The 23667-nt window shown below is 36.7% G+C and overlaps 1 protein-coding gene and 1 long non-coding RNA gene across 6 annotated transcripts in view; one reads left to right on the top strand and one right to left on the bottom strand.

Moving 5' to 3' along the window:
* Positions 1-548: 548 nt before the first annotated feature.
* On the top strand, positions 549-17556 carry LOC136992262 (uncharacterized). Of its 2 annotated transcripts, none has more exons than XR_010884409.1 (3): positions 549-1168; positions 4454-5068; positions 5759-6187. It is a non-coding gene; the product is annotated as an uncharacterized lncRNA (long non-coding RNA). The 2 variants fall into 2 exon arrangements; XR_010884410.1 differs by lacking the exon at positions 549-1168 and adding an exon at positions 17475-17556 and having other exon boundaries at positions 4208-5068; positions 5759-5813.
* NEIL3 (nei like DNA glycosylase 3) overlaps positions 12561-23667 on the bottom strand; it is a 24992-nt gene continuing 13885 nt past the window's right edge. The window contains exons 6-10 of one of the 4 annotated variants that reach the window (XM_067297930.1): positions 22600-22766; positions 19074-19243; positions 16385-16787; positions 13990-14164; positions 12561-13156 (exon numbers count right to left, since the gene is read on the bottom strand). In XM_067297930.1, coding sequence (XP_067154031.1) covers positions 12980-13156; positions 13990-14164; positions 16385-16787; positions 19074-19243; positions 22600-22766 — 1092 coding nt within the window. In that variant the 3' untranslated portion in view covers positions 12561-12979. Of the gene's footprint in view, positions 13157-13989; positions 14165-16384; positions 16788-19073; positions 19244-22599; positions 22767-23667 lie in introns of those variants that run through there. The other 3 variants (XM_067297929.1, XM_067297933.1, XM_067297932.1) reach the window with 3 other exon arrangements.

Here is a 23667-nt window from a genome sequence, read left to right as displayed (position 1 = left end):
AACATACTGAATGCTGCTCAACAGACAGCTAGTGTGAGTTTGTTTCTGTGGTCTGTTGCTTGTGCTTGTTCTAATCACTGTGAAAATGAAAATCGGTATTCAAATAGTAACCTGCCTGATTATCTTAGAACATTGAGGCTGAATAATTTTTTCTTCTTTATTCTCCTATCATAAATAGTAATTCATTTATACAAGGTTAAACAGTTTCAGTAAGAAACTTGAGATGGTCGGGAAGATCTAGGGTGAGGATCTGCTTCTCTAGGAAGGCAGAAGTAAGATTTTTTGATTATGTCTGTTCCTCTGCCAGTATTGGTTAGGTTGTGCATGGTTCCCAGCATCTGGTAGGCATTCTTTGAATCCCAGTAGAGCTTGAAAATGGGCTAAGTTTCTGAGCAGCTCACTGACATCAGGGCCATAAGAGCAACTTTCAGGTGACTAAGAAATAAATGTAGATTTCCAACATCAAGAATCATCTATCACTTAGGTTCCTTGAGTTCTAATCTCTTAAGTCTTTACAATATTAAAGGTCTGTTCCCAAGGATGTTATATTGGCCTAGGTCGTAGTAGTGAATGACCAACAACATACCTGTTGCATGCTGAAGCACTGTCAGAATTACAAATTAGGTGTTTATCATTGATGTGGGAACAAGAGAGAATTCAGGGAGAAAGATAAGGGGGCACATGGGAAAAACAGTACGTGGCAGCCAAAGCACATCACCCTTTTGCAACATGAGTAACGAACTAGCTGGTGAAGGCCAGACAGTTTGTTCCAGCTGCACGGCGGAGGAGGGAGCGATATGGAGGTATCACAGTCCTCCCCTGACCACAAAGGGTTGCATCCCAAAAAAATAATTGCTGCTCACAGACTAACTGTTGACCTATAGTACCCCCAGCCTCATTATCCCTGCTTACCATATTAAAAATCACGCCCTTTGCTGCATAACGATATGTAAATAAGGGAGGCATACCCCCAACAACCGCGCAAATGGCAATCTGGCCAATGAAGTATGTCTGCCGCGCTTCCACATCCCACCTTCAGCAACTATAAAACAGAGGATAGCTCACTAAAGTTTTTGGAAGGGAAGAAAACTGAACCGCCGACCGTTCACCGGAGATTGCTGACGAGCGAGCCTCCTTCTCCCCTCCCCCAAACAGGGACGCCTCTTTGGTAAGACTTGCGCCTCCGACAAACGTTGGACGTTACCCGGGAAAATATATTATTATTGAAAGCGCTTAATTGTTAGTTTGAGCTCATAGAAAGAACATTTGTAGCAGCAAGTGCATTTATCAACGGCAATTCCGAACCTGTTGTATCTGTCACTTTAATAAAACCTTATTCTTTTTTTTACTTTGCGAAACTGTCTCAGGGAAAGTCCTCAAACAGGGGGGGCTCTGGCAGGCAAAGGTAAATTACAAAGATTCTTTTTACTTTGCGAAACTGACCCAGGGAAAGTCCTCAAACAGGGGGGCTCTGGCAGGCAAACGTAAATTATAAAGATAAGGAAGGGCCTTCCGTCCCTCCCTTTCACGCGACAATCATACATGTGAAATGCAGTTGAATAGATCTTGTTTTCAAACAAAGTTTATGAGACTGACCACCACAGTAGACAGGATGTTTCCCTTTATGCAATCACTCTGTTTCAAGCCTGCTATCACCTATATGTGGAGAACTGTACAAATCTCATCCTTTTACAGTGTTGGCAAATCTGAGTGTTTAATGATGTTCTGGCAATGTTAGCAGCGTATTCCTGGGAGAACAACTTACATATATCATTGTAATCTGAGTAATTAACTGAACAATAAAACTTGCTTCCAAGAATGTTTAGTTTAGCCTTACCTAATGGGGTTACCTGGACCTGTGTTCAGATGTGATGTTTCAGAGTAAGGTATCTGGCAAAGCAGTGTTGGAGCCTGAAAAGTGGATGTACTGGTGAGAGAATGTAATTACCATGTTATGGTAATGATATAGCCAAGTGCATGAGATTTGTATGTTTCGTGATACTTTTGTAACGGTAAGAAGCACTAGATTTCTAAAGTCTTTTAGTGCTAGAGTCATAAAGTCATAAAGATTGCAGGGAACACGTGGAGATTATTTGTTCAGATTGCAGGAGAAAATAAAACATTTTCTTTAATCTTGACTACCCTAAACTCAAAGGTTAACATTATTTCAGGAGACTTCCATTACATTCAGGAAAAAGTTTAGTTTTTACCTCCTGTCAGTTCAGAAAGAAACTAATATACAAAAAAAAATCCTTTAACTGTTCATTTGCTCATTACGAGAAGAGAATTAGGGGCAGTTGGCAGGCCCACAAAGAAATTATACAGCAATTATGGCAAAAAGTGGGTGTGAATGGACATAAAGTGCATTTGCATGTCAGTCCTTTCCACCTATAACCTCCAACAGGCAAACTTTTTACTAGTTAGTAAACTAGTTACTGAAAATAGTTGGGAAACGATTCTCAGTGAATATGTACAGTATTCTCTAACTTAGCTGCTTTCAATAACGAGATAAAAATTTCCACAAAGAATAGCTGCTTTTTTCATTTCTGTAGGTTTTGTATTGTAGGTAAGCGAATGAGAACAAATCTGATATTTAATGGTGATTTTTCTGCATGTTGAACATCCGATAGGCTATGACTGTGGTAGTCTATTTAATTGGACTGTATGTGTCTATGATGAAACAGGTTAGCCATAATTCTAAAACACTAAGTTCCTAAATCCTCATAATACAGCCTCTCTGTCCCTCAGAAAAGAAGAGGGATGGAGAGTGAATGGGAATCCTGGGGATAGTTCCCAAGAAATTCTAAATACAACTGATTTTCAATATATTAGAAGTTAGTTTGGTATACCTTTGATTTTCAAAGTAGGTACAGCTGTGCTCTTTTGACACTTAAAAAGTGTGCATGACAGGCTGTTCTTAACTCATTAGTCAAGAGCAGACTTGCAGTCTGCTTCCTGTTGGTGGCTGAGCCCCCAGTATTGCCATAGATGGAGTAGAAGCTGAAAGTTGCAGCAGAGTGTGGATTTTGTTTGCTATCCCAGGAAACAATCCCAACCTCAGTGACAAGCTTTTCATCAGTAATTTTTTCAATCAAGCAGCCTAAGCAATCTGTAAATATGGACTGAATATAATCACCTACACTATCATTAAAAGATCTGTCTCAATCAGTAGAGCCCACTAGATGGTAGTCACCTGAAAACTTGCAATTAACCCAATGACTAGTATTTTTGACAAAAATAACTGAGTATGATATGATTAATAGTGCTATCCCAGGAATGGCTTTTTACAGTATTTATTATCATCAAGGCTGTCAGTCATGTCAATGCACGCTCCATTATTTTGAAGAGACTTTACAACAGATACAGCAAAATGGATATAAGTAAAAAAAGCTTTTTACTAGTTTATTGAGATTAAGTAATAGATTTCAAGTGGTTGGATTTTTTTCATATGCTACAAGTACTGGTATAGCAGTGAATTAAAAACAAAATTAATCAATCTTGTGCAAGACAGCAGAGGCTTTAAACTGAATTTGAAGTGAATGTATAATAAGTAAAGCCCCAAACTAGATTTTATAGAGCAGTGAAGAAAAAAAGCTGCTCATTATGAGTTCCAGTTGATTATTGTTATCAGGTCCTGAGAGTCTAGCACTGCAGTATCTAATTTCTTTATTACATTTGACTTAAGATTACATAGTGAGCTGGGATTTGCTAAATGAAGTTTCAGGTTGGTGGCCTAACTGCTCTCCTGTTGCCTCCTTTTGTGTGTCCATTACAGTTTCAAGGTTGTGTTGTGTTTTTTTTTTTTTTTTTCCCCCTTCCCCTGTTAGAATACCACCTTCTGTTTCATGCCATTACTAGTAGTGGCTCAGGATTCAGTGTTTTAATATTACAATTCCTGTTTTAGTTTACCAAAGGAAGCTATAATTAGCAAAATATAAATAGTTGAAGCTTCTGCAGTTCCTATAGTATGTGTATAGATGAATGGTTTTATGGCAAGACTATAAAAAGTTTTTTATGCTTATGGTTCATTCTGTATTACTGGGTACAAATAAGCAATGTGTAACTGTTTGAAGTGAAACTCTATAGTCTGACTCTGCAACAGTTGTCATTTGGTTAGATTTCTGTTAGTATTGGTCTCTGTGAAAGTCCAGGATCCATTAGTAGTCAACATTGAGGTTACATGTTTAGTATGTTCCAGGATTTATTTTTTTGATAAAAGAGGGAAAACATTTTTAGATGTGCTTATATACTTTTTTTTTTTTACTTCTAATTTCACTTAGGTGGTCGCATATCTCAGGCAAACACACAAAAGCTTCTTTCTAAGTTTCTAAAACAACTTTCTGAAACCTTTTCACATTGTGGGGGGATGCTCCCAGCTTCCCCCCTCCCCCCCCAATACACATTTGGTGCCAGTTACAAGTAGCCTGAATTCCTGTGTTTTACACTCCAAAAGGGAGGATGTCAAGACTTCGAGACAAGGCCTGCTTGGGCCTCAGGACCTTGAGAGACAAAAGCCTCCTCTCACTGCTGGGGCAGTGCTAATTGCTGTGGTCGGGACTGCCTCCTCCTCCTCCTCCTCAGGACCCGGAGAGATAACACCTGCTTCCACTGCTGGGGCCCCATTGCGGACTGGAATTAACTCCTTCCTAGCCCAGCTACGGGATCTCTCCTTGGGACCCCCACTGCAAGAGTAAAGCAGTCATCCGCAGTCACTCACACTCCTCTCTTCAGTGCTCAAGAGTGCGCGAGGCAGCTAGCCTGCCCTTGGGGGTGTTCGGCCACCCCCCCCCCCCCCCAGCCCGTGACCGTGGGTGCGATGGTCATAACAAGGACGGAGGAGTTGAACCCTGCAGCAGCCAAGAGCCAGGGCCTGCGCCTGCCTGAAGAGAACTGCAACTGGCCTAGCGACTCCACCTCCACCTTCCCCCGAAGGGCATAAAGAGGTTGGCCGGGCTCTTCGCGGGTGACAGCGGGTCTGCCAACTTGCGGAGCCCCTCGGGACGGGGACGCCCTCCCGCAGCTGCTTCCCTGGGATTGAGTGTACGTTGGCCGCTGAGGCAACGCGTGGGTAAGATCGATCAGAATTGGTTTGCCTAGTTCATTCATTTGGGTATTCACAGTTAGTATAAATTAGCTATCCTTTTCTCTTTGCTAAGTAGTTACTGTTAGCATAACTTTTAGTGTAATTAGAAATAAGTATTGTACTTGAGCTGAGCTTCTGTTAACAAGAATTCTTGCTTTGTACCATTGCAGCTTCTGTAGTAAATTTTGGTCTTTGAAACAAGTTGTGGAGTCATGCAGTAAATGTCCTCTCCCCCTCCTCCCCTCCCTCGCGCCACACGGTCCGGGACTGCAAGATAGTCGGTCGTCCTGCGACACACATTATCATGAACTTCCTGTATTTCTGTTGCTACTGCCCTTAATATCTGATATTGGATTAACCTACTTACAGTCATCCTGACTAATCAAGGAAAAAAATTAAGTCATCTTTTTTATTATAGAATTTAATTTTGTTAAAACACAATTTCAAGAAGTTGTGCTAATATAATAGTCAAGACTTCTATTCTGGCCTACACAGATTCAGTTTATACTTTTGAAAAGAGAATTGCTTAAAGGCTGTTTCCCAGTTATTTTATGTTTGTAAAGCCTTGTAAAGCCTTGTCCTGTTGGATTATTTCAGATTCAGTTAAAAGTTTAGCATCCTATTTTTCTAATGAAGACGAGCTGAAGTATAACATGAGACTGCATATTTTTCTAGGTGAAGACTGAACTTTGGAAAGGAGATGGGAAGTGGAAAATACAGTGCAAATAAGGTAAGCTATCAGAGAAAACAAAGGATATACTACATATTCTATGTATACTAGAATGAATAGTAAAGAAAAGATGAAGATTGAGTGCATAATCCTTTTAAATTCTTCTAAATACAAATGTTTAAGCTTGTCTGTACATTCCAGTATTGAGTGCATTTTTCAATTTTATACTGTTCATATACTAAGCCCAACATTTGTTGAAATGCTATTTCTCAGTTACAGTCAAAGCAAATTACTTTTGCCTTCAAGATCTCTTCACTTGGAAGTACTGTCTTTAAGAAGTACAACCCACCATGTTTGTTTTCAGAGCTGAACTTTAGCTGAATTTTTTTTCACTTCCACAAACTCTCTACAGTAATGTTATAGCAATGAGTTTAAATTTTGTATTGTAAACTTACTCTTAAAATGTAATTTAGACTTAAATTGGAAATTTAAATTTTCACTTATACTTTGTAACTTCTGTTGCTTGAACATTTATCTGAAGACATTGCAAAACTCCCATTTGTATGTTTAAGATCATGTTGAAGTTCTAAAATAAATTATTGAATTAGTGCTTGAATTTGAATCCAGCTTGCTCCTTTTTTTGATGAAACCTTAGGTTTTTACTGGTAGGAAAATATTTGTACACCAAGAAATGTAGTTTTGTTTTAGTTCTACACCAGTTTAATTGTGAATCATTTTTACTCTAGTTGTTCTTGATGAACATCACCTTAAGTTTGAAATAGGCTATATAGGTTATGTTAGGCCAATACTCTGCTTTTCAACAGAGTCAGTTAACTAAAGTAAAAGTGCCTTGTAAATGCTGCCTTTTGGGGGTTGGGATACTAAAACTGGCTTGGTTATTTCTGTGTGGTGCTGAATTGTGTTCTTCAGAAATCTGCATTTGCTCTGCATAAAATGCAAACTAGTGGGATGCAAGTGAGTTCTCATCTGAAGATGCAGTGCTCAAGTTGCTTTGGTAAGGCCCATTCTGAGTACTGTATTTTTGGACCTGGCTGGAATTAGCAAGGAGCACAGATCTGTCAGCAAAACTTATGTATAGGTCAGTTTTTAAACCACTGAAGTCTGCAGTTGGATTTACATGTAATCTGAGATTAAATCCTGTTTAGTCTGAGCACAGAGCTTTTGAAAAGCAGTTAATTCATGTCTAGTTGATCTAAAACGCAGATCGAGGTGGTACAGGTTGGTGTGAAAGACCATGCAAGACTTTGTTTTTTAAGGATGGACTAAGGCTTCAGCTTCATCTGTAGCTGAACTGGTCTAAATGGCCTTCTCCTGCCAAAACAGAGAAACTCTGCTTCACTTTCCCTTCTGTGTTCCTAGCTACACAGTTTCATCCCATCTTTGAGCTGGGTTGTGGTGCTCATCAGACCCTTCTGAGAGGTGTCTTACTCATTCAACTCTATTAATATCTCACCTTAAACCATAATAGTAAAAGAAACCTAGCTTCTGGATCTTACCACAATATGATCATACTACATGACTAAGAGATAGAAGACAGTCATGTTGTTTGAGCCTGATTCTTATAATAAAAACAATACAACATACAAACTCCACAGGGACCTGCAACTTCCTTAGGAATGGCTATTCAACTAACTAAATGTCTAAATGTAGTCAATGCTTTAGTTAACACTGTACATTGAGTTCTACCAACCCATAAATGTGCTTGTTGCATTTTTAAAAAAGCTTTTATCTGGAAAATACTTTCGTCACTGTGTTTTCTTCTCTCCTTTGATTGGATTTTATTTTGTTTTACAAAAATAAAGTATAGCCTATTTCAACGCTTTTCTGAATGGATTTTCAATGTGTATTTTGAATATTCAGTTGAATAAATTGGACATACAAATAAGCTTTTAAACATTAGAGGTATAAAAAGAAAGACATGCAGGATGTTAATTTGCACTATATTCCGCATTCTGGCTGTCATCAGCAAATGTCAGTATAAGTGTAACTTATAAGTAATTTATTGTAACTACACTTATACTGACTTACTTAAGCTACATAGTGGAGAAAGGTGCAATAAAGATGTTGAAAGAAGTTTTAAAATCTTCTAGCAGTGGGATTTTCTTCAGAGAGGAAGAGGGCTTACAAATACTGTGAAGTCCATGAAAGACTTTGTAATACCTTTTAAAAAAAAATCAAAAAGTATTTGGCTGCTAATGATGAACATACCTTCATCTGCTCAATATCTGTATGAATGATGTCTTCCAGTGTTTTAAACTGCACTTGTCTGAAGGTTCCTTTCCCCCATAAAGCTAAACCACTTTCTTATTTATGTTTTCATCGTTCCAGAAAAATAGTGAGAATTAGTTGTTCTTTTCACACAGAAAGGTGAATGCAGAAATGAAGCTGCATATGTATAATTGTAAAGGACTGTAGTTAAAACTGTGACGTAGTCATGTCTCAAAACTTGAGCTCGTAGTTTGGTTGTAAATTTACTCCTCCCTCAGTGAATTACTGATCCAGCCCACAATATATATTCATTGAATTCATATTACCATCAAATGGTAGGTGGTAGGCATTATAGACTGAGAAAAATACATGCCTTTAACTGCCTCTAGCTGGTAATAAAAGCAGTCTGAATAAGGGGATAAAGGCCTGAAACTGGAGCATAAAATCTGTTGATTCTAGCCAGAATATCACAAATTGAAAATAAATACTTCTTTCAAAGTGAAATATTTACTCTGACTTAAACTTAAACTGCAAGTGTGCTACCATAAAGCAGTGCTACCATAAAGCAGAAACAGAGTATGGTATTAGCATTTTTTAGGTTTGTTTTTACTTCACAACTTGTGTGACCTTGATCTTATCTTCTAAAATCTGTTTTACACAGCATCTTAGCTGAGCCCAGAGAGCTTTATGAGGATAGCTTAGTGGTATATAAAAGCAGAACGAATGTTTTCTGCACAAGGTTTAAAGATAGGCTTCTGTTATGAGTCACTCTCCAAAAATAGTGAGAGTATTTAGAAGTTAGTTTTACTGGAAGACTTCTTTTTACTATAGAACTGCAGTTACTTTCTCCTTCAGAATGCATTGATTTAGAGGAACTTATGTAAGCCTTTCAGTCCTAATAGCTTTCTGTAGAAACCTGTAATACATCCTATTTCCCATATTTGTGTACAGATACAGGTTAAAGTAAAAAAAAAAACACTGTATGTTAGAACTCTAAGGTCTTTAAGAAATGGCTATGTTTTTAAAGCCATTTGTAATGGCTTTCATGAGGAACAAAAAATCATCAAAATCTTGAAGCATAGACATCTTTTAATTAAGGCTTTGTTATTCTTCCCATCCTTCAGAGTATGCAACATAAGCCATTAAAATGTGTAAACAAGTACAAATCTGAATTAAGGGTGTTATATCATTTGTGCTTTAATAGATGAAGCAATGTAAAAAGAAAACACAGAAGATGAGTAGTTTTATCTTGAGTAAACACAAGAGATCCTTTCAAGATCTGCCTACTATACTGAAACACATTCTTTTTGAAAGATCAAGAGTGGAATCCACTCTGAGATGTTTTCTTGACAGCTTTGTTAATAAAACCTTTTATAACCAGCTATAAGCCACAGCTTGCTCAACAAGTTATGTAATGCTCTCCTGCCAAAGAGGCTGGTGCACTGGTAAAAGCAGTAAATTATGCAGAGGCAGATAGTGAGTTAGAATCCATAATCTCTTACCTTGACTCTGTTTTCACTGAAGTGCACACTTCCCCAGTTCCTCCACATGCTAGTTTACTGTAGTGTACTTGGGTATCCTTGCCCTTTGTTATTGTTTCTACTTTTTCGCAGCTTGTCATGTTATACAACCATGATACTTCATAAGCAAATTCAGGCTATACCAACCCTACAACACACAAGCCCAAGGGAACACAGTCTACAAACTTTTGAAGTTTATAGCTTAAAGGGGTGGTATTTATAGGGGAGACATGAGATTACAATTAAATAATTTGTAATCTTCTTTACCAAAGGTTATTTAAGGTATAGCATGTGACAGCTGTAGCATTTTAAAACAGCAGTGGATTCTCCTTGGTATCGGCGTTTCCCTACCTTCACGAGAAACATTCTTCATGAAGTTGAGGGAAGAGGTAGTAGACCCAAAATTAATTTCTAAATTTATTTTTGTTTATGGAATAAATAGAGAAGATATCTGTGCAATCAGTACCTTGAGAACCTTTCACAGGTCTGAATCTTTCACTCTTCAATAACTGTTCTCATAATAAACAAAGCTTTCATTTTGTGTTTCTCTAATAGTCATATCTTTCTTTCTGGCTCTTGCCTTATTTCCTGCTTAAACTTCTTAAAATTTGATTTTATACATTTCAATCCCTCTAAAACATTTTATCTGATAGATTTCATCTCTTGCCTGGATTTATTTAATCTAAATATTTGTTTCCTTTGAGACACCTGTTTGGCCAAAACAGTGCTTTCTTCAACCAGTGATGCAACAGTTCTGAAACATCTTTAGAGAGGAGTAGATGCTTGGAATTCTTAACATATTTTATTGTGACTTTAGGCACAAACAGAGTTTATAAAAATTCTAACATGCAATCTCCCTGATAAAGAGATTGAAGAGCTACTGTTCACTATTTTATCTGCAGTCACCCTGGTTACTTCAACTGGCTAACCTATTGTGGCCTATTACATTATGTTTGAGATGATGACTATAAGCTATAAAATGTTAATATTTGTAGTTATGCTCTGGAAGTAGCAGAAATGAGGTGATATAGACTCTGTTTTTAAAAATAATTTTTTTATTCAAGATGAAACTTTTACTATTTAAGAGTGAAATTTTTACTGTAGGTTATTTCTCATATATTTAAATTAGTCAAGCTTTGGGAGAAATTTATTGTTAAATAGATGGACCAATAACAAGGACCAAAATATTTTGTTTTAAACACTTTTTCCCCTTTTGGTTTCTAAATTGCTTTTTGCAATTTATAACAAAATGTATTTTTTCTGCAATTCTTCTAAAACTATGCATACTAAAGGCCTACTGAAATTTTAGAAGCCTATTCATGTCAGTTAGTGTTGGAAAAAGAGTGCAGATATATTTCCACTAGGAAGAGAAATATTGTCTGTCCTTCTTTTATATAAGATTAGACACTCATATAATGTCCTTAGCTTATGCAGGACATCCTGCTTATTTCAAAAAAGGATTCAGATTTTGCCTCTTTAAAAGGTAAATGCACTTTACACCTCACTACTCTGTTGATCAGATTAACTTTCTGTATTGTTTATGCACTTTTTTACATACAATATATTCTAGACCTATTAGAACAGTAAAAAGAAAGTAATTACAGTAGTTAGTAAAAGCAGTAATCCTTTAAAAACTTAAATGTGCTGTATGTAAACAGATACTTATTTACTTCTTGTCCAGCTGTTAAAATAAAAGGCATAACAGTCCAACTGTTACCCTTCAAGTGTCAAAATCTGAAAAAGCCATTTGAGCTTCAGTGAGCATTGAACACTTGTTACAGGCAAGTGATCAAAATGGGTTATATTTCTTCTTGGTTTCTTTCATGTTTAGCTGACCTATTGAAGAATTATTCTGTGCAAGACATCCAAAAATGATGCATGTCCAAGTTAAAAATAATGATCAGGGACTTTGTCACACTAATCAATTGTGCATATACAAGTGAGGAACTGGTTAGATAGCAATTTTAAAGATTTAGAGGTATAAGCATTGTTACAATGATATGTCACTGTAACACATTATAAGAAGTGTCATATAAAGAGATGACAATGAGAAAACAGGCTACACCATGTGGAGTAGTTTGTTTTGTTCTCGACTGGAGTCCCATACCCTGCTTTAAATAATAAGCTTCATGAATGACATATATTATTTGGAAAGAGTTCATTGAACAATATATGGATTGTTTTTTCTATAATCTGATTAGAAAGGATTTCCTTTATACAAGGAAAGATTTAGAAACCTGAAATGTGTAAAAGGCTATTAAAAGGAGGAAGAAAAAAGCCTGGTCTGAATTTGTGTTGGATAGGACAAGAATGAATTAGTTTCACAAGCACCATGGAAGGTTTAAGTTCGACTGAAGTTCCACGGCATCCTCAGAAAAGTTAAATATGCATCCTTCTGCAGTTAGCTGTCAGAAATGACAGAATTTATTCTGAAGCATAGACACTGACTGGAGGACTATATAAAAAAAAATGTTTAGACCTCTTTTCTCTCATGAATAAGCTTCTTCCAATTATTTTCTTCAGAAACATGATTGTTATTCAATTATGTTTGAAGCTACAGGTATATATATTCATTACAGTTTCATTTCCCTTGTTGTCTACAGCAGGTGCTCCAAAGATCTTAAAAGTTTTGTTTCTCCTTTACTTCACACTTTATAATTTAATATATTCTATTTACTTTCCCCCTTGCCTTATCAAAGAATGTTAAGACAAGCAAATGTAAATTGAGATTAAACCACCTAAGTGGTATGGTTTAAAATACAACATTTCACATGGATTTCGGGGGGGGTGGTGGTGGAAATCAATAGCAACTAGAATCAAATGTTAGGAATTGGATTTAAAATGTGTAATAAAGAAAACTGTAGAGTCATGCTATTTGTTGTGGGGCAGGTTTTTTTGTCACTGTTTTCCAAATATAGCCAGGTCACATAAATTCAACTATGGTAAGATTTGAAGTGTACAAACCATTGTTGTTTCATTTTGAGTTCAGAGGAAAAAAAGTATGGTGCTTAAAAAAAAAAGCAATGATTTTTATTCAGTTTTATTAAATTAATGTTTTCATGTATGAAAAAAATCTAAATTCATATTTTAAATAGATTGAGTTATCCATTCTATAAATTACATATACTTGAAAGTTTACAGTGCTGCTAAACTTCAATGACATTTATAAGAAAGAAAAAAGTGAACTGTTTTCTGATTGGAATTTAACAGTATCACAAACATTCAACTCACAATGTATTGTGAATTTCAAATTAGTATGGAAGATACAAGCAATGTTTAATTTTCACAGGACTAGATGTAACAATTGCTCTTTCCAAATCTGCAGTTCTTTACTTAGTTGTTGGACCTATTTCACTATGAACCAGTGAACAGAAAAAACACAGAGTAAAGACGAGGAAAGAAAAAGTCAAATACTCTTAAGACATCCTAAGGAGCAAATAACTACAAAATCTCATTTTACAGATGGAAACTTCAGCATCAAGGAATAATCTGCATACCTAGCCCATTGTCTCCCCATTGAAAGAAGCCACATTGTTTTTCCTTTACAAAAGGGCACACAAAAATGTTCTTTCCATTATTGGGACCAATCTTCAACACAGTCTTCATAACACAGCGCTTCCCATGGTTACAGAATGGAAAATTCAAGTCAGCCCACTGCCAAAAGAAACAGTTTTAGTGTATGTGATGGCTATGAATTCCTTATTTTAAAATTAGTAACAGAAATAAATAGATCTACAGGGGAGACTTTAGCAGATAAGTGTCAAGAGGCACTTCTCCTGGTAGTTAAGAGAGTTTGTTGTTTTTTGTGTTTAGTGATTTTAGATTTTTCTGTAATGTTAATTGTAACTACATATAATTTAACTGGTGTTAAATATTTTAACTTTGTAACTTTAAAACACATACATTCTTTCAAATTAAGGCATCACAGTTATTACTGTCCTGAATTCATCTACAGCTACCTGATGGTAAGTGACTGAGTCAACTCTTCTCAGTCAAACATACATAGCAAGGAGCAATGGCCACAAGTTGCAGCTGGAACAGTCTTAGGCATTAGCACAGCAGTTGTCTAGACAAGTTATGGAATCTCCATGAAGGTTTTCAAGATTTTGGCTAGACAGAGACATGGCTGACGAGATCTAGTGTTGGTAATAGTCCTGCTTCAAGCAGGAGGTTGAACTAATCAGCTCCTAGAAGTCTCTTCCAACCAACATTCCTACTGTGCATCTGCCTTAATTTGCACAAGCAGGTGCCTTCAAAGCTGTAAGAGAAGTAAGTAATAAACTACTTGCTCATATTACCATTATGTTCTCAGTTTCAATTCAGTGTGCAAAAGTATCCAAAATGACCTTAAGTTTTAAATGGATCAAGTCTTTCCACAATTACAGATACGGGGGTTAGTGGGCAGCAAGGAGACCTGTTGAATTAAGCAAATGGCATATAATCTTACTTGTTTTATTAGAAAACAGGCTCTGAACTCTTATACATACTTGAAAGTAGGCACACCGAGATTCTCTGGGTAGAGGACAAATACAAAACTGTCTGCCCCTGTTTTCTCCGTCCTTTCTCACAACTCTGAGGCTGCAGAGGTGGCTATGTTTACTGCAGTGAGGATGGCCTGTGTTTAATGTACAAATACCATCTGTCATATTAACTTGAGGTTTGCTGTAATGACAGGTTAAAAAATTACTTCTGCATAATGTTAAAGGGATTACCAACACCACATCCAGACAAAGAACTCTCTCTCCTACTTGTTAGGATAGCACACTCAATGTACTTTTGCATGCAGTGACAGCCAAAGAGCTTGCTTTTCTAATGCACCCTATTGCGCTTTTAAGTAAAGATGAATGAGTACTAGGAGTGAATAGACAACTCTAACTCTGTGCTCATCTTCCAGGTGCTATACCAGTTTTCCCTAGCATTAACCATTGTTTTAAACTATTTTAACATATTCTTAAGTTCATCTGCAAAACAAATCATACTACCTATGTTGTATCCTCCTTCCCAAATTGCAACATACACTAAAAGAATTCTCTCAGAAGGAAAAAAAAAAACAAAAAACCCAATACCAAGCAATTACTCAAGGTCATGGATATTTGTGCACTTCACAGAAAAGTTTTCCATCCTCCTTAATAAAAAGTTCCTGTAATTCTCCAAATCATATTCTGACAAGAAGTAATCTAGCTGAGTGGGTGGAAGAGTGCTCTCTGAAGGAGATAAAGTTTCTTTCTTCATTCCTCTAGATTGAAATAGGCAGAGATTATCTGAATGCAATACACAAGGCTTTCTTTTTCACATTACCATTTTTAAATAAGATTAATCCTCTTTGAAATATATCTTTCTAATCTATTTACTGAGCAGAAAAGCAGTGATGAAACCACAGTGAAAACAGAAAAGATTAATTAGTTCACTCCATTCTTGTTAAGTTTTCAGCTCAGGAATTTTATGTTGTGTTTTATGTCTGGAAGATCACAATTCTGTAGACATCAGCAAAGTTTTCTTCCAACATCTCATTAAAATGAGACACAAAACCTCTCCTTTTCTGGCACAACTTCAAAAAAACCAACAAAAAGACTCCCCCAAACCATACATATGTTTAAATTGATGACTTGCTATAACTACCTGTTACTGTGATTGATATTGTCTCATTTCTTCTTTGTGCTTCCCTCTACTCTCAGTTATCCTGCCTGCATCCTCAGTTTTCTATAGCCCTCTACTGAGACAGTAAGGAGAATCTGTATTCATACAGCCTGGTATGCCAGCAAGCAAAATCTGGTTTCACAACTTGGTGCTTCGACAGTGCAAAAAATTTCTCCATTTCAGAAGAAACCCATGACCAAGAATTTTGTAGCATATCATGGACATCTTTCACATTCACTCTGCATAATTTACCAACATTAATTATATCCACCTTGCACTCCCATTACTGTTGTGCATCTCTGCCAGTCTTCTCCCTGACAACCTCAATAAGTTCTCACCAAATTTCTCTTAACTGGACTATGGATGTGTCTGAATAGGGCTATGTAACTAAAAATTCAGGATGGGTGGAGTGTCAAATAATTACATGTAGGATGGGGGGGGAAGTTAAGAGAAAATAAGGTTTGGAGGTTCATCAAATTACCAGTACAGAGGTTTATACCTTGGGAAAATATTGAAAATTGCTAGTTTACAAATCATTTTAATTAGAATAGCTCAGTCATTCAGTTACTTTCATTATGCTGTAAGAATTTACACATTTAAAGTGAGATAAATATCTTCAGTGCTTCTAACTAACTTTCAGATAGCTAGCATTTTAGCAGAGTTCCCATCACAGACCTGTTTCTCTTCTCTATAGGTTGCAATAAACAAACATACTAAGCATACATGCTCTTGCAAATAACAAAAGTAAAGGATTAAAGAACATCTCTTTAAACAGGGAAAACAAATTAATGATCAAGGCAGTAAGAAAACATCACCTGTCTAAGTACTTTAAAGAGGGACATCAATTTACATTTTGTCATCTTTCACAATGATTTCAAGATCTCTCTAAGCATACAGCAACTACATTACTAATGCAAGCAGTGATCAGATAGTTCTTTAGGCAGAACTGTGCCAGTTTACTGATTAGAGTTATACTGTGCTATTCCATGTAAAAATCTGAACTATGAACAGCCGTTTAGTTAACAGCAGGGCTGGCCAGATGCCAAAATCAGGACTTTTTCAATAAAAGTCTAGGTCATTAAGTGCTTTTGAAATCTGAATGTAATTTTAGTTACCCAGGAATAAGTTACCTCTGATTGATAGAAATCCAAAGACAATGTCTGAACCCTACAGCATTCCATTAGTCTTCAGGTATAAAGTTTATGGGATTATAAAAAGACTTATTTACATTTTAGAATAACATACCTGACTCCTATATTATGCTGGAGAACAGAGGATATACGATCAGTTTGCTGCTTCTTTTGGACGGGTTTGAAAGAGAGAGGCTGCTGATGGGAGGGTGAAGCCATAGCCATGACATTTGTTGAGCAGTACTTGTTTATGCTTCCCCCTGACTGGTATGCATTATTTTGGATTTGATCCAAATTGCTCTTTGGCGAACCACACTGAGTGTGTCCATCAGGTATTTGGGTATCATTTCTTAGAACAACTTTGCTACCAAGATCTGTTAAGACAAGGGTTGTATGTCCAAATGCAGCTTTCCTATTGATCTTTATTTCTACACTTGGCTTTCCAAAATCATTACAAGGATACTTCATTAAGCTTCTGTTAAAGGTTGCAGAATCTTCATCATTCTCTATCTTTGGAACTAAGGAAAAATAAATCATTAGTTATAATCCATCTGTGTAGAGTGAGTCTATAGATCATATTTATGAGCTGTAACTGTTCATACAGAGAGTGAAATAGTGAATTTCCTTCTGTTTACTTTACATCTTGAAAGATCACAAAATCTGTCACAGATTAGATATAATACCAAATTTCTTGAATTACCAAAGCTCATGCACTTTTGGAGCCAACATCATGTATTTCAGGATAGCATTACTGTTATTTGAATGGGACTAGATTTGAAGAGTATTCTATACATGAAACCTATAGGAGAGAGGAGGAAACAGGGAACCTTAATGCCTGTATGAGAAAGAGAGAAGTAAGCAAAGCCATGTTAAAAAAAAAAAATCTCAGATAACACGTACAATGCAAAATCTTATTAAAGAAAAAAAAAAAAAAGGAGTTTGTAATAGTATTCCACCAAATCTAACAGGTTTTCAAATTCCAGGCCTGTTTTCAGTAGAAGCATATAGCTGAAGAAGTGAAACTTAGTACAGGAAAAGAAATGGAACAGGATTTTGATACAAAGCTTTAGAGATCTTTGCTGTGCAGAGGTTGCTATATATTTTAAAATCCAGCTAAGGGTATTAATTCCAGAAGAGAGGTTAATTGGTAAATCTGAGACTGCAGGCAGATTAAAGCTTACAGGTTTCTTGCACTGATTTTGCAGGGAAAGAACAAGAAGATTTGCCTCTGCTGGCAACAGATCTCATGCTATGCACAAAGACATACTCTTCTTGATTCCCGGCCTGGGGAAATGGAGTTGAACCGGAATAAGAGAGGAGTTTGATACACACCACTCCATTCATACAAGGTGGTCTCTAGAATGAATCAACACTTTTAAAAAAGCATTGAAACTGATTTTGTAAGAACAAGCATCAGTACCACAAGATACTTCTTCAAGCAGGCTGGGAGTTTTTTAGCACTTTGAAAAGTATGGCTCTAAGTCCCCTCAAGAGCTATGAGAATCTGCGATCTTTAATTTCAATTTCAACATATATACTTTGAGTCATGTTGTTAAATCCAGAGAATTTTTAAACAATCAGTCCAGGAGTCTAAATAAACACATTAATTCTTCTCAATTACAAAGAGAGCCTGTATACTACTTAAAAGTATCTTCCCTTTCAGTTTTACAGAATTAGGGCTAGAAAAACAAAAGATTAAGTTGTAGTATGCAGATTTCTGCCACTTTATTGAATAATTCTCTAGACATAACAAGAAATAAGTGGAGGGTCAGCTTTTAAGGTAGAAAAGTTTTAATTAATAAAGAATTGTTATAGAATCAGCTTTAATCATAAGAAGTCACATACGTGCACACCTTTAGACTTATGTTTCTTGGAATACATGTAACAGTTCAAAATGTCTCTGAGCATGAGTTTTGATCCACATAATTTCCTGTAAATCCCTCTACAGAGTGATTACCTCACTTTTCCTACAGAAAGTGAAAGAGAAAACTAAGCTCTGCTCTTCATATATATAGATATATATATTTTATATATATATATATATATATAAAAAGCAGGTCTCAGGAGCAAGGTGAAGTCCATTACTTCACTCATCTCTTCTTAATATCTAGACTTCTAAACAGAAATCTGGACAGAAGGCAATATGTTACTCTTTCAGTTCCATCTTCCTTTCACTTTCTAGGTCTCATTCACAGCTACTTATGCGCACTGAGAGTCTAGATAGTAGCAGTAAAGCTTCAGTAAGAGACAAACAACAAATTTAGGAAGTGAGTCCAGGACCATCCATATTCTGAACTTGGAGGAAAAAAACTAGCCCATGAGAAATCCTGACACACCCTTTGCAAAGGGTACTAAAATATACAGTCTCCTAGTGCTTTTGTTCACATGAAAAAATAAGAATTACTTTTTGCCCTACTCCCACAATGATTTTCCTCTCTATCAGAGACATGCTACAGACCTCTTATGATTTTAGGGGTAACTGAAAGAATGAGAGAACAGCATCTTGTCTCACTCCTTGCCCCATTAAAAACAAAGGGTCACAGAAGTGGCTTGTCCGTAGAATCCTCACCTGCACACAACACTGGAAGACTGGACATTTTTAGTGTTTAAGACAAGACATTTTCCATGATTGGTTGCATAAGATTCACCCAAAATCTGGCTTTAAAGTTAGTGAAAGTTACATAAAAATGATTTACAATTTACCTATGAGACACTTTTCTATAGTTTAATGGTTCTGAAAATGGAATTGAAAATACAGTTCTCTCCCCTCCCCCCAATCCAAGTTCCAAACAAGCTTTCAATACCTTCAGGCCTTGAAGTCAAGCAGGCATCACAATTTTTAGCAGAAGGCTTGTTTATTAGGGTACAGCGCATACATGTCCACTCTTCTTCAGATTTCTGAGCTACATGTTCAATAGAACATGACCCCCTGCCATACGCCCAGCCAATTAGGCTATTTCTAGTTGGCAGTTTGCTGTGAAACAAAAGAATGATGTTAGCATTTTGTGATGTTTCTTCTACAAATTACCTTACACCACTATGTGCAGGAATATGCAGGGCTAGAGAACAAGTAGTACACAGTGTTACAACCGTCTATTATAGCTTGGACAGCATGTCATGATTAGAGTTTGATCTTTTTCTTTACCTAAAGGGCAAATCTTCGCCAATGCTGGAGAAGTAATACAAATAAAAATATTCCAACTAAAATTGACAGAAAGCTAATTATTATCCCCTTATACTGTACAGCACAATGCCCCAGCCTTTCTCAAATTCTGTACCATTTTCAAGTACTGCAGCAAGAAATATGGGGAGAAATGAAGACTGTTCCAGTATTTTTCCCCTATCCCCTCTATAGAATGCTTGCTAACAAATGCATTAGTGAATGAAGAACTGTTCAGAGGCTGATATAAAGAAAATCACACAATGTAACAAACAAATTTCTTGGTTATCATTTAAATGATAGCCATTAGGTCATATTATAACAGCCAACAGAACTGAAAACCTTAAACTTAGAAAGTCTGTCTTCTGTGTCACCATTTGCTAAAATACTTTTAACATTTAGGAGCCTGTTCAGAATTAAGAATTTTCTTTCTTGCTTCATGCTTTTTTCCCTCTCATTAAAAAGAAAGAGTTCAGAAATGTCCTACCTGTGACTGGTGAGCCAAAGCTGTACTACAAACACTTCTGCAGATTTTATTTGTAGTTATTTTCCTGTAAACTATCACAGAATGGTTGAGGTTGGCAGGGACCTCTGGAGATCATCTAGTCCAACCCCCCTGCTCAAGCAGGGTCACCGAGAGCACATTGCCCAGGATCGTGTCCAAACAGCTTTTGAATATCTCCAAGGAAGGGGACTCCACAGCCTCTCTAGGCAGCCTTTTCCAGTGCTCAGTCACACTCAGTGATACCACCTTCTCATGTTGGCAGATTTATTTGCTTAGAATCATAGTTACTATTTTGCAATCACTGCATGTTATCAAGGACTAATTCTGCCATACTATCCAGATGTTGTTAGCATATTAAATATAACTGTTTCTGTTATCATTTCAATGAGACATATATGTAAGTTTTTAAGTACTATGGTTGATAAGTGTTCAAACATTTTTTTGCATAGCTTTTCATGGAATTATGCACAATCTGGAGACTTTCTAAATCTTAAAAATTTAAGCACTTCCATTAAAAACCAAAATGCTGTTTTGGGGAATTGTGATATTCTTCGGACCTGTCATTTATCCTGCAATTATCACTCTCCTCAACAGGCTTCCAAGATATGCTTCTCTCATAATGGTATGGATATCCATTATCTACCACAGCTCTTCCACAGCAAGAAGGGTATGGACAATAATGAGGAATGCTGACAGTTCAGAGATCCTGTGCTGTCAAGAGCTAGAGTAGACATTGCAGTAGCATTCACTGAAATACTGCAGCTGGATAACAAACAATTTAAGTGGTAAGTTTGTATTAAAAATGGATATTTTCACATTATTAAATCAATTCTACTACTCAGGTATCAAAGATGCATTACTAGCCTGATTACATTCAGCATATCCTGTGTGTGTAATCTGATGTTTTTCCTGTTTTATTGGATCATGAGATAGGGAAAAAAATGTGTTTTAGAGATTCAGGGTACATTGATTTGATGAGGTAGCTTATAATAGGTGTTTTATTCATATTTTCAAGTGAGCAAAATCATAAGCTACTGAATTTGACCCAAGAACCACTGGGTGAAGTACTACAGTTTATGATCTGCAGTAAGTCAGTCTGATCACAGTGGCTCCTTTTGGCCTTGAAACGTGAAAAGCTTGAAATGGCAGATAAGCATTTAGTTGCCACTTGAGTTAAATGTACTTTTATTTGATAACAGTTACTGCATAATAGAAAACACAGACCAGCAGAATACAACAATTTGACATTATGAGGAGGATATCACTAGAAATGACTTCTTTATTTTATAGCTACCATTACCACATTTTTTTAATTGGAATTTTTAATTGGAAGATACCACTGTTTTCTTTTATTGTTTGTTTTCTTAAAAAAAAAAAAAAATCTCTGTTGTCCCCAATTTCTATAAAGCCTAGCATACCTACTTTTCTAGAAGGGAGAGAGTAAAGAATTTTTTTTTTTCCTGAATCATTTTCTAGTTATTTGACTCACTGGAACATTGCTGTCCTCTTACCCTCCTGCAAAACATTTCTCATTATAACCTTTGAAAATGTAGCAAATTGGGGTTATCAGCATGTGAAATATTTATCTTCCATGCTGGACTTTTCTTTGTTTGATCTGTACTCAAAGATGATTTTTAAATTTAAGCAAAAATCCCTTCAGCCATCTGAGTTACAGTTGTTTTAAAAGAAGGAGAGGGGGAGGGATTTGTGTGTTGTGTAAATCTTATCCCCCCTCACCTCCACCCAAAAATGTATGTACTAATGAAGGCAAAGTTTGTACAGAGCAGTATGTTTTATTAGATTGACAAAGCTCAAAATAAAAAAGCAAGCTTCTGAGGCCTGAGATGAAAATTTTCAAGAGCAACATAGGTGTTTAAGAGTGAATAAGACTCTTTTGAAGCCACTATTTTCTGCCCCTGCATGGTATCAAATGCATTTTGTGCTTTTTTTTAAATAAAAAGGCAAAAGGCTGCTGCTATCACAATGCTAGCACAATTTATGTAGAACTGGAAGTGTCTCAGTGGCGCACATGTAGTAAGGTCTTTCCAAAACTGATAAGGGGGAAGAAAAAGTGTTCTAAGCACACTAACAATTAAGAGGTCACTGAATCTATGACTTCAGAAGCTCTACAAGATTTGCTGCAGTCTGAATTTACTGAAGCTTTAGTTTTTCTCGTAACTTTACAGCCAGAACAAAATAGCACAGATGCAAAGCTGTCTAGCTGTTTCTGTTTGACTGGAGGGGTCTTTCTATGAAAAGGAATAGAAAGAGGCACACATTTCTTTCTTCCTTATGCCATTCAACTCAGTGGTATGTAAACATCCAAGCCTACTATTTTGATAATACCAAGAATATGGGGCAATTTTTCCAGAAACAGTGGATAATTCTGAGTACTATGAGTTGTTCTGTATGATTCCCACATTTGGTTAGAGTACTAGCTATTTCATAGAAGACAGGCCCCTTGAAATATATAGGTATCAAGAAACCACAGTTTTTAAACATTTGTAAACACCAATGGCCAAAATATTTGCTTTTGTAAAGTCAAAAGACTTTAGATATAAAATGCACAAGGATCCACTGTATTTGAGAATTAATGTCCTCTTACTGTTACGGCACTTTTCAGACGACAGCTATGCTCAAAGGTGTTATAGAATCACAATCATACCTAACATTGACAAGCTGGGGATCAGCCTTTTGACATCGATAGCAGAAGTAGGTCATCCTGTTGTTCTCTCCTAAATGACATATAGTTATCTTCTCATTGCACTGACCACAGGCAGGGCGCCTGTATACTTTGTAGTATTTGTAGATTGGAGACCCCGTTTTGCGGCACTAAAGCAGAACATATTTGGAATGCAAGTTAAAGACCCAATTTCACCCCAGTAAATTTCATTTCAACTGAAGCCAACATTAAAAAAAAGGAGGGAAAAAAAAGCCCCCCCCACATATGTAAACTGACAGCTGAATTACTACACAAAGATATTTAAGGGATACTCATAAACACTATTGTCTGTACTTCAGACTTATGTAAGAAGAGTTGACTCTAAATCTAGGATAACAGGGTCTGGAATTCTCCAAATCATAAAAAGGAGAATAAACAAACAAAAAACATACTTGCACAGCACAGGCAAACATATGCCAGGGATCCATCCTGAGTCTGGCTGGATCAGCTAACTCTGATTCAGTACCAGTCTTTGACCTGGCCCCTGCAGGAGTGTTCCTAAAGAGTTCACGAGCACCAACAGAGCAAAAAAAACAAAACAAAACACAACCACCAAAAAAACCCAGAGCCAGCTCAGGCCTGACACTACAATCTGGGTTAATCAAACTTCCCAAAACCTGGAGAATGGCACAATGCAGAGAGATTCCAGAGACTCTGTATGAGCCAGCCTGAGCCCAGTAAAGTTCTCAGCTTCACCTCAGCCCAGGCCATGCCAGATGCAAGCTGGCCCATGAAGAGCCACAGCAGGCTTCCCAGGTTGTGGCAGAAAGTCATATTAAATGAAGCACAGTCTAGCCTAGTACACAGTGACCTAAGTAGCCTCCAGAGGGCTGACAAGCAGGAACATTTCATGAGAGAATTTGCATGGAGTCAGCATAGGCATACCTTTGATAAAACTGGTGAAAAAACAAACAGAAAACAAAGTAGGAGAGCCAAGCCAACTCTGGAGAGCTACATAGGCATCAGCACCATAGTCACAGTTCCATAAGCACAGTTCAGATGTTATCAGAG

This window comes from Apteryx mantelli, chromosome 5, assembly GCF_036417845.1.
Source record: "Apteryx mantelli isolate bAptMan1 chromosome 5, bAptMan1.hap1, whole genome shotgun sequence".
In the NCBI taxonomy this organism is placed as follows: domain Eukaryota; kingdom Metazoa; phylum Chordata; class Aves; order Apterygiformes; family Apterygidae; genus Apteryx; species Apteryx mantelli.
This window is presented reverse-complemented; position numbering and strand designations above follow the sequence as displayed.